Source organism: Papaver somniferum, chromosome 1, assembly GCF_003573695.1.
Source record: "Papaver somniferum cultivar HN1 chromosome 1, ASM357369v1, whole genome shotgun sequence".
In the NCBI taxonomy this organism is placed as follows: Eukaryota; Viridiplantae; Streptophyta; class Magnoliopsida; order Ranunculales; family Papaveraceae; genus Papaver; species Papaver somniferum.
Genome location: NC_039358.1, coordinates 135,454,062 through 135,469,565, shown reverse-complemented (window position 1 = coordinate 135,469,565; position 15,504 = coordinate 135,454,062). Strand labels below are relative to the sequence as shown.

Genomic DNA, 15,504 nt, shown 5'->3' with positions numbered 1-15,504 from the left:
TTCCATAAAAGAGTGTATCCATTTTTGCACACTTGTAAATTAATATTTCGTTGACTCTGAAGGTGACGAAGTTGGAGATTTGTTGTTATTGTATTAGTACCATATGTGTTTTGATGTTTATCCTTTGTTTTAAGTTTTGTTTATTTTCTTTGCTTATTTTTGTCAGTAATGGATTCCAGAAGCAATCCATGAGATGTTATCGGCTCCATAAGCAGTCCAACATATATTTTGTGCCTTCCTATAATAATCCAAAATTTATGGGTTCCAGCAGTAATCCATAAAGTAGACTCCAGAAGTGGTCTACCGAAATAGTTGGATTCCAGGAATTAACCACGAATTCTTGGGTTCCCGAAGTAGACCATGGTTACGTAATGATATTGTTAATGACTTATTAATGTATGTCTCTCGTCCAACTGTGACATCGGATATGGATTCCTGAAGTAATCTATCCATTTTAAATAGACGATAGAGATATTTGTCTCTAAACAAGGGAACAACAAACACAAAATTTTCGAACCATTTTTGTAACATTGTAGAGGTTTTGGGAAATGCGAAATGACATTTAGGGTTCGAATAATATGATAGACGGCTCCGGAAGAGCGTGTATCATTTTGGTGGTATAACAGTCATCTTTATTAACGCCTTATAATATTCCGGATCCCTGAAGAATCTGTTGAGTTTTTGAGAATATTTGGCGTTACCACCTTGAAACGACAAACGAGCATTTTTATGGAGTATTTTGTTACTTCATTTGTTTTTGTGCCAGAAGCACATTGTAAAGAAACGTAAGGCTTTCTTTTATGGGGTGTGCCATAGGAGAATTCGAACAGTCGAATTCCACGTTGTCATTAGCCAGAAGTTTAATGACCCTTGAATTATTCATGCTCAGGCATGATCAGTATGGACACCAAAGTTCTACCAAGATGAGTAGACGATTCAAAATGCTCATGGGCATCCTTTACAGAACCTGAAGCTTCTATTAGATAAGGATGTAAATTGTGTTATTGGTCCCTGAGACAATTGGTTGTTAAATTGCATTAGCATTAACATTAACATTATGGTAACCCATTACTGAATCACCAGCATTAACTCCTAGAAAGGATTCAAGGTGGAAATTGCAGGACTTATTCACCCTGCAATATGGACAATTATTTCAATACTTTAATGTATTGATAGACACATCTACTAGATGGTCTCTTGTTATATTAACACGTGATGTTAGTTTTTGCCAAACTGTTTGTGAAAATCTTGTGGTTGCGTATCCATTTAGGACTTTCCACTTAAGTCCATTTATCTTGGTGGTAAATTGATAGGCTTTAATGCTTTGCCTTCAGTTGGTGTTATATCGAGCATATAGTTAGCACATGTGCGCACTCGACATGATCTAGTTGAGTTCTTTATTTAAAGCATCTTTAGTTTATTGCTCGACCAACTATTTACCATCAATTATATCTTGGGAAGCAACCTTACAACTCACGTATTTGTTCCATAACGTCACCTAGCTATATATGTTGGTTTCGATTCAGAAGACATTTAAAACCATGTGTTGGTAATATCTTATTGAAGATGAGACTGTATTCCCGCCGTTAGGGGGAGGAAGTAAACCGTTATAAGGAACGACGTGAAATATCTCATCTCTTGTCGAGCCTGCAGCTGTTTTTGGGATACCTATTGTGTAGTTAAATTAAAACCCAAAATCTATCATGAGCAGAATTGCCTTTGAAAATCAGGCAATTATGGAACCAGAAGTTTCCAGAAATGAGATAGTAGTGTCTCCGCCATGATCAGGAAAACTAAAATGCCACCAGAAGTTGGCATGACAACCCGCCACCAGAAGTTTGGAAAGATTAGGGTTGATAACCTTTAAGGTTCTCCCACTTTAGTCAGGGGGAGAAACGTCACCATAAAAGGATGGTGCAAATTATGATAACCTAAAAAGGGTTTTTCCCGCCTAAACCAGGGGGAGAAAAACTGCCACCTGAAGATGGCACGAATTATGTCGACAAATTTAAGGGCTTTTCCCTTGAAGTCATAGAGATGACAGACACCACCTAAAGGTTGCAGTAAGCAATGTCGACAATTCAATAGGTTATCTGATTAAGTGTTTATCCTTATCAAAGAAAGTATGGCTGCCACTAGAACTGACGTGCGACATCTTCTTTGTTTTCTCACACCAAGATATTGGATGTAATTGAGGTGTTAGAGATTACTCATGATTAGAACACATAGCTGCAGTAGCTTTTGAAAAATATTCTCTGTCACTTGTTTGAGAATGCAGATACGAGAAGTTGTCACAACAGGTTGAATCATGCATCTCGCAGTGATCAAGTCGTGTGTTAAAACACGCGTGAGGCCTGAATAACCGCCTCATATATGCCTCTTAAAAGAAATTCCAATCACTTTTCTAATATGCAGTGCTCTTGAAGAGAGACTACAGATAGTGCTCGTGGAGACTATCAAAATATGATCCACATTCTCTAAGTTTGAAACTCCTTATTGAAGATGAGGATATGATAAAGCCCCTGAAGTGGCGCTGGTACCAGTCTGTAAAATTTTCTTGAATGTGCATGCATCAGAGAATGTGCTAAATCATATATGATTGTCGATTACTGTTTACAATAATGGTTGTGTACCCCCTCTGTAGAGGAACATCGACATTGTGATTGGTAGGCATATGACATGTTACCTCAAACTAAGGTAGAAGATGGAATCTCTCGAAAAAGCGCAATGTTCGGATCCGACTCACACCGTAAAATTGTGAGGCCTAAAAATTACAGGTTGGTGTTTGAGATTAAGCGCAGAGAGAATAATATTATCTTTTTAAGTGCGATTGAGGGTTTCCTGCTGAACCCAGGATTGGTTCTGTAAAACTAAAGGTATTCTCCTAATATTGATGCACCTTAGCGTGGTAGTCTCTGAGGGACTCTGATTGCATCTTGCTTTGTGATTATTTTTGAGACTTTGAAGGATTCGACTTTTCCTAGACCAGGCAGCCACCTGACTTTGTGATTTACGTCAGGTTTGAAATTTAGTCATAATCACCATCTTGAAGAGGATAAATTCATGAACAATCCTTGTGTATTTTATGTTCTTGGTATAAGGTTAAAATCCTGATGATATGATTTTTGGCTTCTTAAAGAACCCTTAGTAGCGCTAAAATCCACGCTTGAACTAGATTTCTGAGATCTCGCTAAAATCGAAATATTTGCTCGACCTGAAGTTCGAGGACATGCTAGCATAATAAAACTTTCCTGTATATACCAGAGTATCTAGTTTTGATGCTCGTAATACTTATCGTGCTTCTAAATTAGCACCATTACTGGGAAGTGATCGATCTATCTGATACGCACGTTGAATTTATGGTCCAGAAGTACCATACATGGACATAATGCATGCATTATCTTGTGTTTTCTAACTTTTGTTTTGCAGGTTATACTTTTAGATGCTGAAATTGATTCTACAGTATTTATGAGTTTACAAAAGACCTTTCATTGTTATGGCTGAAGTTAAAGCGGGAAATAAATTGGTACGCAATGGACTGAGGATTTAAATGCGAGGTGAACAATGGCGATTGTGCACCCGGCGCAAGACCTGCAGTCAGTCCTCCATAAACTGCAAATGGTGAAGCGGTTTTCCGAAGACTATATAATGTTTGCACCACCAGCCGCTTTAAGAAGTCATGCTTCAGGGGGAGTAAACTCGTAGAATCTTTGGATGATCTTAAACGCGCTGTACTCTTTTTCCTTCATCAAGGTTTTGTCCCGAGGGGTTTTTCTTGTCAAGGTTTTAACGAGGCAGCATATGCGTATCCAGCACTGTCATTGGGCGACGTCCGTTGTACTCTTTTCCTTTGGTATGGTTTTGTCCCACGTGGTTTTCCAGACGAGGTTTTTAACGAGGCAACATGCTCTTCGACGTCGGCATTATTCTGAATTTTGGTGGTCAGGTTTTGTCCCAAGCGGTTTTCCTGGCACAAGCGTTCAGGTTTTGTCCCCAAGTGGTTTTCCTTACGCAATTTTTTTATGGTGGAAGTATTTCTCGGCGCTAAGGTTTTATCCCAAGTGGTTTTCATGGCGTAAATCTTGTCAAAGAAAATATTTTGTGGCGGCGACCACCCTCTTTCTAAACTCGGGTTTTGTCCTAAATGGTTTTCCTGACGCAACTTTGACAGAGGAAGTATTTCATGGCGGTAACCAACCTCATTATGAGCTCAGGTTTTGTTCCAAATGATTTTTCCTGACGCAGTTTCAACAACGGGTGAAAATTAGTAACGACCATCAACAATGAATTTTTGTTCGGATTTTGTCATGTCGGATTTTATTAACGACGAAGCAATTACTTTAAAATGGTGGACATCCAAGGAAGAGTGTTGTAAATATTAATTATTGGGTGGCCGTCCATCATTGGATGCATAGTGCACCGTGGAACTATGCATGATGCTCTATAAGCACAGGCTAACAGGTGTCTTTGGACGTGTCCCTTTAGCATTTGTACCTAGTGCTTATATAAACCCAGTTGGGTTCCTGATGTTGTAACAATAAGAAGAACAGAAACTAATGGAAGTTGCCTCTTTTTCTTCCACTTTGTTCTTAAGCTTTATTTATATGTACACATGTTATTTGTATTAAGTTGTATCTTAGCCCATAAACAGTAGTTCGGTTACGGCGAATTATAACAGGGTAGAGGATGGTTGGTATATAGAGAAGACTGGTACGGAATATATCAACTGTAATAGTTTATTCGTGTTTGGATAAGGCGACTCTTCAATCTCCACGGATCACCCACCTTCCCACGACATATAGCTTTTCTTTAGTTTTCATTAAAGGAAGGACACTACCTATTTTTATTACGTGTAGCTCCTCACAGTGTCGTTAGATTAATTTTTGCCGCAGAGCCAATTCTGTACCGCCACGTATTCCAACATTTTCAGTCCACGATTAATTAAGGCACACGTAGTCTTGTAAGCAATTAAAAATCTAATAATGACACTCCTGCTATTTAGATGAATAAATCAGCAAATAAATATCTTGGAGATATTAGTCAATGCCACGTAGCAAATCCTAGATATTAATTGTTCTCATTTTTATCAAAAAAAATAAATGGGTATTCGGTATTCCTACTACTCTGTCACGCACTCACGGGTTCATGGACTAGTACTAAACTTTGATTAACATCACCATCCCACGTTATTTATGTGAAAAATAATGTTAAAAATTACATAAAAAGACAATTAAGGAAAGATACAAAATTGTTTGGTTCGGATTGATTCTTGTTGCAAATTATAAATATACCACAACTTGCCCTTTTATCACACAGTCCTATTTGTCTAAAATTCGAGCACTAATTAGCCAGTCAATCATGTTTTGATACCACGCAGATAGATATGATTAATTAATAATGCTTTGAAAAGCCTAGTACTATGTTCTTTGATCTTTCTTCGTATGTTTTAGTTTTCATTCAGCACTTTATAACCTACTAAAATTAGGGTTGTCAATGAATACCAATTACCCGGATTCGGAACCAGATCCGGTATATTAGGGTCCGGTTCCGGGTCCTAAAGTTGGACCCATTAATTACTTAGGACCCGGCGGGTAATTACCCGATTGGACCCGAATTTAAACGGGTCCAAACGGGTAATACCCATTGGGTACCCGTCGGTTCCGGGTACCCGTTTATTCATGTTTTTAGCAAAATTATAAGTATTTTTTCTAGTTTTAGCTTTGATATTTTATTCATTTAAATTTTTTCTCTTACATTTAATCTTTATTTAGTACATTCATAAGAAATAATAATAATTTTTTATAAAAATTACTTAAACCCAAGCTAAAAAGAGAAATATATTAAGTTTTTGAGATTTTTTAAATAGTTTTCTTTAAACTCAATGGGTACCCGGAACCGACGGGTACCCGGATATTTAAACGGGTCCGGTTCTGGGTCCACAAATTTAGAAACCGAACCCGAAACCGTTAGGAACCGGACCCGACCTTTATAAATAGGGTCCGGATCCGGGTCTAGTGATATCCGGGAGGACCCGGACCCGTTGACACCCCTAACTAAAATGCTTCAAAAATAAATAAATATTACCTACTAAAAATATCTCTTAAATATCTTACAAATATCTGTGCACCTATGGACCAATAATAGAAGCAAAGAATGAAAAACTGTTAAAGTCGTAAAGAGTGAGAAGATATTTTCACTTGTTCCGGTTTCCTTTTTGGGATAGAAAATTAGAAATTTGATCCTTAAACGCTTAACGTATTTAAATCAATTAGCAAGTACAAACAACCGCTTAGCGTATTTAGTTCAAGAAGCAAGTACAAACAAGTAAAAAGGTCAAACAGCACCACCTTCTTGAATCACGATTTTCAGTTTCCATTTCGTCTATTCACCTATTAATTCAAAATGGCCGAATTACAATGTTGAGTATCATTTCTTCTCTTTTTCCTACTCTCTTCTCAGACGATTTCCGACGAACTCTTACTGTTCAGATCTGCTCCTCTCGGGATAGATCTGAGTCTGAGCAGTACCCCTTTTTCCTTCAATTGTTGTTAAATTTTCTTTGTTTTAGTTAGGATTTAAATGTTTTTTAGATTTAGTTTTGGGTTTCATCCATCCTTGCCGGCGGCAAACTATCTACGTCTTCATGGCGGCTGTTTTTCTGCTCTTAGAGCATCCTATCTCGACTTCAATGGTCGTTTTATGTTGGGTATACAAGGTTTCAAGTACATCTCCGACGATCTCCGGCGACCGGAAACTTCATCGGAAAAATCAAGAATAAAAGCAAATCACTCATATGGGGTATCTCTTTCTCAAGAAGAAGAAAACTATAAAAAATGGTGGATTCTTAATCCAAAAACCATTTCTCCACCGATTCAATCGGTTCTCTATTCATACTTGTTTCTAGTCTTTGCCAATTTTCTTTCTCTTCTCTTGTTAGAATAGTTGGTGTTGTACTAGAATTTTATGGTATTTCATTATGTTTCTTAAATCTTGATGTATTGAAACCCTTTGTAACTTAACTTTACTATTAATGAAGTTTGAGTTTATAAAAAAAAATAAAAAGTATCATTTCTTCTCCAGTTTCATAGTACATGAATTAGGTATTACCATTGTAGATTGTTTTTCCTCTTCATGATTTATTTACGTTTTGCATATTTCTTTGTATTTGTTTTATGTTCTTGATGTGCTTGTTTCTTTTTCGTGTAAACGTTTCTTAACTAGAATATTAGCGGTTTGATTATAAAAAAAAATTTAGTGATTTTTCACTTTTAATTAAAATAAAATCTTATGAGACCAATATTTACTATATTTGTCAATTATGTTTTATCGCGAAATTAGTTTATTATAATTTTTGAAGTTTATGTTTCAGAAACACACATGAAAAACAATCCTATGGTTTTTTGGCCTTGGAAAGACATTTAAAACACTAGCCCTGTCCAAAAAAAATCTTAAGTCTATCGATATAAACTCTTAGGAGAAATCTTATAGTGGACCAAGTTTGCAAAAAGCGTGGAATATCAAACCTAATGGCTTCTAAGTTTTGCTTTTCCACACTTTTTCAAAGGCATGTTCCAAGATTTTATACAAAATACCTTGTATTTGATTGACACTCAACGCAAATCGAAATACCTTGTATTTAGTGGCAATCATTCAGATTGCCACTAAATATGAATCTTGATGCAAAAGTTTTCATGACAAATTCAAAGGCTTAGAATGAGTGGTAAGTTGATTGGTGTTTTGCACCAAACTCCAGGAACTTAAACCTAATTGACGCTCGACATTATTTCTTTTCTCGATTTGGAAGTTTCACCATTAGATTTATATTTCCATGATTTGTTCCAAATGGTGAGGTGGCATGGTACTTAGGAAGATGAGTTTTTCCATCATAAGACATGTTATTATTTGTCAAAAGAAATTGATAAATCTATCGTATTGAATTCTAATATCGAACTTTTCTTTTTCACCTCTTTCTAAGCAATTTTTCTATTCAAGAACAACTTACGCGTGAAATTCCGGTGTGCTTAGATTTGCTCTATTGGAGCAGATATGAGAGCATTTCTTTTCTCTTTTAGGTTTAGATTTAACATCAGTTTTTAAGTTTCTTCATCATTTACCTTTGCTTTTGGGTTCTTCTCTAGATATTTAGGTTTGTTTTTGTTCTTGTTCCCGGTTACGGCTTCTTTTTGTGTATCACACTCCTCTCCCCGCACCTTAATGATGTTTCTTTATGAGTTTGGGTTTATTATGGTGGTTTCAGTAGTAACAAATTTTTCCGGCAAGATGCGAGACATTTCTAAAAACTCCTGCGGGTTTTGGATTTTCTTGAAGAACTCCAGCGAGCTTTAGATATCTTTGAAAATAAGATCTAGATTATTTGGAAACGCTTTCTCAACCTAATGTTTGGGCTCCCATCCCTTGCATGATTTATAAAGGGGATACCAAATCTCTGTCTTAGATACCATTCCATGTAAAACAATATAATTCTGACCGCTGGATCTCTGGATTGGTATCCCCTCAGAAATTTGGAATACCCTTTATAAATCATGGTCCATCGGGAGCATATCTTCTGTAAGTAGAATGGATTTTAATCCTAAAACCATTGCTTCTCCGATTTCATCGGTCTCCTTCTTCGAATACACAATTGAGGTATTCTACGGTTCTTGGATCTTTTTATCCCGATTAATTAATTGATACACTCTTTAAATGTGTTTTGGTTCTTGATAACAACCATAACTTATTGTAATCCTCCTTAATCATCAATGATAATTTTTTTATTTAGGAAAAAAAATATACATATGTAGTGTTAACCAGTGCCGGCCCTGAGGCAAAGTCAACGAAGGTTGACTTTGGGGCATCACCGCAACGGGCCAACAAAAATAGGATTTTCTTCAGGGGTGGTTTGGTGTTAAATAGAAAAATGAAGGTTTAAATCGTGATTATAGAAAATAGAAAGGATGTGTAGCATAATATTTAGGGACATATTGTAAATAAGAACTAATTTTCAGGGCTTATAGGTAAATATATGACAAATTTCATATACTACACAGAGGCCATTTTTTTCCTATCAGTTTCTCATCAGACTCTCGTCTTCTTCTTCTGGTTCCTTTCCTACACCACTACTTCCACTTGAGCCACCATCTCCATAGCCATTGTAAGTGAAATTAAACCCCCAATTCAATACGATTGATTTTAAATCTAGTCTTTGATTTTCAGTTAATTGTATTACTTTATTGTATTTTTAAGGCAACAAATTTTAAACCCCAATCCAAAGAACAGATTATCATGTATAAATTCTATGATTGATTTTATATCCAATCTTTTGATTTTGATTTTCTGTTTGTGCTACTGAATTGTATTTTTTAGGGCAAAAAATGTTAAACCCCAATTCAGCCAATTCATGCTCTACAATATATTCTCAATATAGTCTAATAATCATGCATATATTTGGTAGTTACATGATCCAGATAGTTTTTTGATTGTAGAGTTATAATTCAGAGTTATTTTGAAGAAAAAAATTTGTTTGTTGTTCTTGTTTGTTGATCTTTTTTCTTTGTTGGATCAATTGCAGGTATGGTTCTTAAAAGAAAACAAGCTTCTGGATGTCAAAATAAGAAGAACAAAAAAAAAAAAATAGATGGGCATCTACTAAATCTCTAGCAGATTTTTTTGATAAGTTTTTGGTTAGGAATCAACCAATAGTCGAAATTGCTGCCAATGAAGATGATGCTACAGTTGACAATGGCATGAATGAGGGGAATGGGAATGATGATGGATGCTGCTATTGGTATTATTGACGAGGGGAATGTGGATGATGGTGTTGCTAATAATGGTTTTAGTGATGGGATTCAGGGAATGTCTATGTTGGTGATTTTGATAATGGTTTTAATGATAATGAGAATTATGGAAATGTTGCTAATGATATGAATGATCTTAATGGGAATGATGTTTATGATGTGAAGAGTGAGAATGAAGGCACTGAGTTTAGAGATAGAGACATTTTTGATCCAGTAAATTGGAGCACAGTGAGAATGTATAGGCCACTTTATGCTCCTAATCTACGAAAAGGGGCAACATTTTTTGGGTGTTCTTTGGGGCAGCATAACGTCAGGGCCGGCCCTGGTGTTAGCAATAAAATGATCACAAAAAAATCAGAAATGACATTCACTTTTGTAAACATTAGGGAAGTGTTTAAGGAGGAAAATAGCACCCTGCCAAAATAATAGTAGTAGGAAGAGTCGAAGAGCGTCAGTAGGTTGAAACTTCTGCCAAATGGGCATCTGAATGGAGGATATCGTATGACTAAACAAAGGTCCTGAGATTCGGTATGATATGATAGGATCCGAGAGAAAAGGTAAAAGAGGGAGTGAAAAGAGATGGAAGGAGGAGGATATTTATGGATAGATATGCCAGACTGTCGTTTTTTGTTGGTTGTATGATTGGAATTAATGCAATCAACTTTTCTACGTATTTATGACCAAAAGACAAGTCAATTTTACACTATTGTACTTGACCTTTCCTGTTATTTACAAATACTGCCACCCGAGATTCGAATTAATGACGGAAAAAGAACAACTTTTCAACCAATCAGGACAAAATACAAGTCCAAATTACGAAAAAAAATCAAAGTTCCAAAGAAATTTACGAATCAATCATTGATTGAGAAGGTCAGGGGACATCTCAATCTCTAAATTGTCGAGCTGCAATAGTGCAATGAGCAAAAAGTTTTCAAAAATCACAGCCCCCTCGTTGGAAGACTTTTGAATGACCACGACAGTAAAAATGGTTGCTCACAGATAAAAATTACAACTGTTAAAAGTAACCGCCCAAATGGCACAACCAAAATGACAAGTTCAACTTGGAATGGTTGGGGTCGGATTAAATTGAATACTACATTTTTCTACTGCTTTATGAGCATACCACAGCTTGTGCATCTTTACAGAAAGCAAGGGCACTCGGGTATCTTATTTCAAATGAATGCTCAAGTGAATCATCTTAGCTTAACAGAGTCTCAATCCCAAGTAAACTCAAGGTAAAGGTAATGGTCACAAGTTAAAAAGTTCAGGTATATTTTGGTTCGAAACCACGAGTGCAACTCTCCATGAAATCCCACTACTCCACTGACTTTACAGTATGTGCTGATAGACACAGATATTAGATCAACTCAGTTGAGATCTATGTGACTCAACAGGCACCACCAAGCTCAAAATAATATCTGGAGCAAATATCTAAACGACAAGGGGATACCATATCTAGTGCGACTAGTTTTTGATGGAATCGACTAGATACATGCCAATGAGAAAACCTAGAAATCAAAAGGAAAATATCTAATTTCAATTTGTCCTTGTCATTATAGACCTTTTGCACTTTTAGCACAGTTTTAATGTTTTACGAAGAAAACTAAACTGAAGCTGAGAACAAAAGAGAAATCTCACCTACTCTCATATCCTGTTACGTCTGTATAGCTTTTTCAAGATAAGAAAAGCATTCTTGCACTATAAACCACAAGTACAAAAGATCAACACGAAATCGCCTTCGAATTACTTAATTATAAAACCAAATCTTTAATCTCCAACTGATGACCGAAGGTCTGTTCCCAAAATTTCCACATAAGAGTGCACTGCAGGTCAGTTGGTCTTGGACGAAGATGATTTCTGCGATTCTGTCATCCTAGTAGAATGGTAAAGTCGAGTTTGAAACTCAATACCCATCCCAATTCCTACCTAACTATCAAAGATGAGTAGATTAGCAGATAGCTAAATTGATTTTTTTTTTCTGTCGTAACTAGATGTCTGAACATTGACTAGATGACACCACAGTTGCACAACAATGACACCGCAGTTCTACACACTGTTAACACCAGTACACCACTATTAATTAAATCTCAAAGCAAAACTCAGTAATTAAAGTAATAATGCTCATCTTTGGTTTCACCCTACAACAACTGAATTCGTCTAGAATATGCGCTAGTACTTGGGGTTGACATCACTACCCCTTCCATCATAGAGACTATAGAAGTAGAACCTTTCTAGATGTGGACTAAAAGCAGGTAGATGAAGCAGTAATGCATAGATGGGGGGACTGGGGAGATAGAGAAAGGGGAAGATAAGGGACCACCCAAAGAATCAACTATACGAGTTAACGTCACATAATAAAACATAGAGAGTGAAAACTCAGTCACAGATGGGATTCTCAAAGATATGTTCATATATACAAGCTTATCCTATTTGGCACACAAAAATCATATCGTCAGGAAAAGTGAAAAAAGAAAAGAAAAAGTGTACCACTTGAACCTGCCAGATGTGAGAAACTTGTTCGTGCAGAACTCCCAATCTATCTACCTATGTATTAGACGATGGTTTATGCTCGATTCAAATAATATTCCAATTGGCCAAACTAAAAAGATTAGTTAGGTCAATAAATATTGATTGCCTTATCCTCTAGCAGAAAAACAATCTTTTATAGCAAGTCAGAATTTAGAAAATCTCCACTTTGTTTTGTTTACATAATACTTACTTGACCATGACATCAAACCATAATCTTGTCTGTCTAGAGTTTAGGTTGCTCGTTTAATCTTTATTTGCCAAAATAGAGTACACATTGATGGTTTGAATAACGCGTTTGAATAATCCCAAAACCAGTGAGATGCAAAAGCAGATAGATAATCCATCAATCAATCAACCAATCAAAAGTTAGGCTTTACCTTCTCCAGATGGCATTTAATCTACGCAACTAGCTACTGTTTGTACCAAAACTCACATGTTAAAGCGCCTACATGGAACTATTTTGACTAACATGATACAGACTACAGAGATTGTGTACAATACCTTACCCACCTCCGCATGAAGATAATTTCGATGCTGAGGTGTTTCAATTGTTTAGCAAGAAAGCTAGGACAGTGTGACACAGCAAGATTTCCATGTGAAATACATATGCTGGAAATTGGATAATAACATATATTTATGCTGGATATTCAGACGAGAGCAGAGAGACATTTGTGTGGGGGAAAATTGACCGCTACGTAAAAGTGTTCTCTACAATTAAGTAAATAGTCATGTACAGTTAGTAACAAGTTTGAGAGGGGAAATACCGGTCACATTGTGCATACAGGTGAGAGGGGCACTAAAAATGCAGACATTTGGATAATAAGGCTAAATGACAAAATACATACTTACAATTTACAAAGAGTAGAACTGAGGCAATGGATGGTTACATGTTCAACAAGTGGTTGTTAGTTGTAAAGTCTTCTAGATGTTACGTGCTTTTAGTAGATGGGAAACACATCTACAGAGCCGAATAATCCTCGAATGACCAGCTTGAAGAGCCCCAACTTCAGATAGAATTTCAGCTGAGGGCAGTTGTGACCCTGGTGAATTTGTCTGAAATTGTGAAGGAAGAATCTCCGAGGGATAGACACCTCTGTTTCAAAATAAGTGACAAGGAAATCAGAACAATTCGGTAGAAAGCTATACAATGTTGAAATTCCCAGTAAAAAATAGAGTAGATCAGAACATACCTTTGCAGAGAAGTCATATCAAGAGTCAGAGCCACTTTACATCCCGTCTTGAAATCAATAAATTGAAGTTGCAAATCGAGTTGGTCAACTGTCGCATAAAGCCAAAGTTAAATTGTGCACAACTATGCTGATATCTGTAAATGTGAAAAAGGGAGACCTTCTGTGGTCATAGGCGAGAACTTTAAATCATATTCTAGTTTAGGCATTAGGCATTTAGACTTCTTTTGTTGACGTGTCAATGTGGCGACGCTAGGGACTATTATTACATAGGACGAACAACACAATTCCCAACTCACAGTTAGTTCCGATAATTCTTCAACTATTGTTGAGCTGAAAGTGGAAATGCTAAAGGTGCTAAAGCTAGATTAAACATTATATGCATAATATATAGCCTGTGAAAGAGAATGAAAGAAACATTTTTACCTGTGGGCGAATGGAAACTTGTTTTAATCAGATTATTAAGCTTTATATGTATCATGTATGCCTCCTCAACCACATCTAGCAGATTGCTCAGAAGGAGACTAGTCAACTGCAGCATAAAATTCAGTTTAGGAGTACAGTTGCGAAGTTCATTCCAGTGAAAAAAAACAAAAGGGGAGAAGAAACAACTATGTAAAATATAAGGCAGCTAAGCTATTGACAGGTGAGTCCATCGCCCAAACAACATTATACACGATCCACAACATGAAGAGCAAATTATAAGCATAAAAAGATACATTGCTTATATGAGACAACTCCAGGTTAAAGACATTCCCAATAAGATAAAAAAGAGGAACAATAAACAAGAATAAGGAACAAAAAAACAATAATTTCTAACCACTTACTTGTGTTTCAAATGCCAGGTTTTTTCCACTACGAAGATTCCGAGATCTCATAGCATTGAATACAAAAGTAAAGGCTACACAAGCATTTATATTCGTGAAACTCTACAAAAAGATGAAGCATCGCATTAATAATGCACACATAAGGTGTCATATTAAGCTCTTCTTAAACAATAAATAGCACTACCTTCATAATATTCACGTCAATCAATTTGATTGTTGCTACTATACTTGATGATGGACCAACATTTATGTTAAACCTGCCAGTCACACAAAAAGGGTCCAATATATATATATCAAGATAATTTGTCATTTAAAATAATTAGTCACGGATAGGGAGAAAAGGCAACAACCTTTGATGGAGGAAATCACGGTAGTTGAGCAGAAGGTCATACTGAGAAGTCTTTCTCTCAAGACCAACCACTTCCCAGAGCTGAAGGTAAAGCCATAAAAATAAATACACCAAGTTAAATGAGTTAGTTTAACACTGGTGACAATTATATTAGTAATGATGGATAAATGCATACCTGTAAGTCCTGGCGAACAAATCTGCTAGCTGTTTTTCTCTTTAAATGATTATTCACCAATTCAACTACATCATTGGAGCTCGGTTCCATTGTGATCTTACACGAGGAAATGAGTGCCTGAGTTAAGTCCGTTACTTTTTTAATTAAAGCCCCAAGCTCTTGCCTCTTGGCAGTCACTTCATCATGTTCATCCTGGAAATGCAATCAATCAGCCACAATGGAGATATCTAAGCGCACCTGGGAAAATGAGAACTACACAACACATTCACACATTGAGAGCCAAATTACCCTGCTTTTCCTGTTTTGATCATCATAAAAAGATGGTTTACGACTCTCGTCATGCGGAACACCTCCTGCATCTCGTTTGCTGGGATTGGAGAAAGATTTTGACAAAATTTGAGTTTCCTTGATAGCAGAATGCAACGACTGAAATTTTTTCTGCATAATAAAACCAGAAGTAATTGGTAAGAAAGAGCCTCTATTGGAAACCAAAAGCACAAGTAAGTGAAGAAGATTACGTGCGATCTGTCCTGTCTCAGATGCAATAACTGCAATTTAGCCTGTTTATACACAAGCATATGTTGCAAGTACCTTGCTTCGGCTACTCTGCACCCAAACCGCAGATCAAAGTCAGTGGCTTATT

At 36.4% G+C, this 15,504-nt stretch overlaps 1 protein-coding gene across 1 annotated transcript; it reads right to left on the bottom strand.

Annotated features, from left to right (window-relative positions):
* Positions 1-13,180: 13,180 nt before the first annotated feature.
* On the bottom strand, positions 13,181-14,427 carry LOC113332941. The gene is made up of 4 exons (XM_026579438.1): positions 14,338-14,427; positions 13,937-14,042; positions 13,514-13,601; positions 13,181-13,416 (listed from the first exon to the last, which is right to left on the bottom strand). Exons 1-4 carry the CDS (start codon positions 14,386-14,388, stop codon positions 13,245-13,247), a joined length of 417 nt encoding a protein of 138 aa, XP_026435223.1. The 5' UTR covers positions 14,389-14,427; the 3' UTR covers positions 13,181-13,244.
* Positions 14,428-15,504: the final 1,077 nt, after the last annotated feature.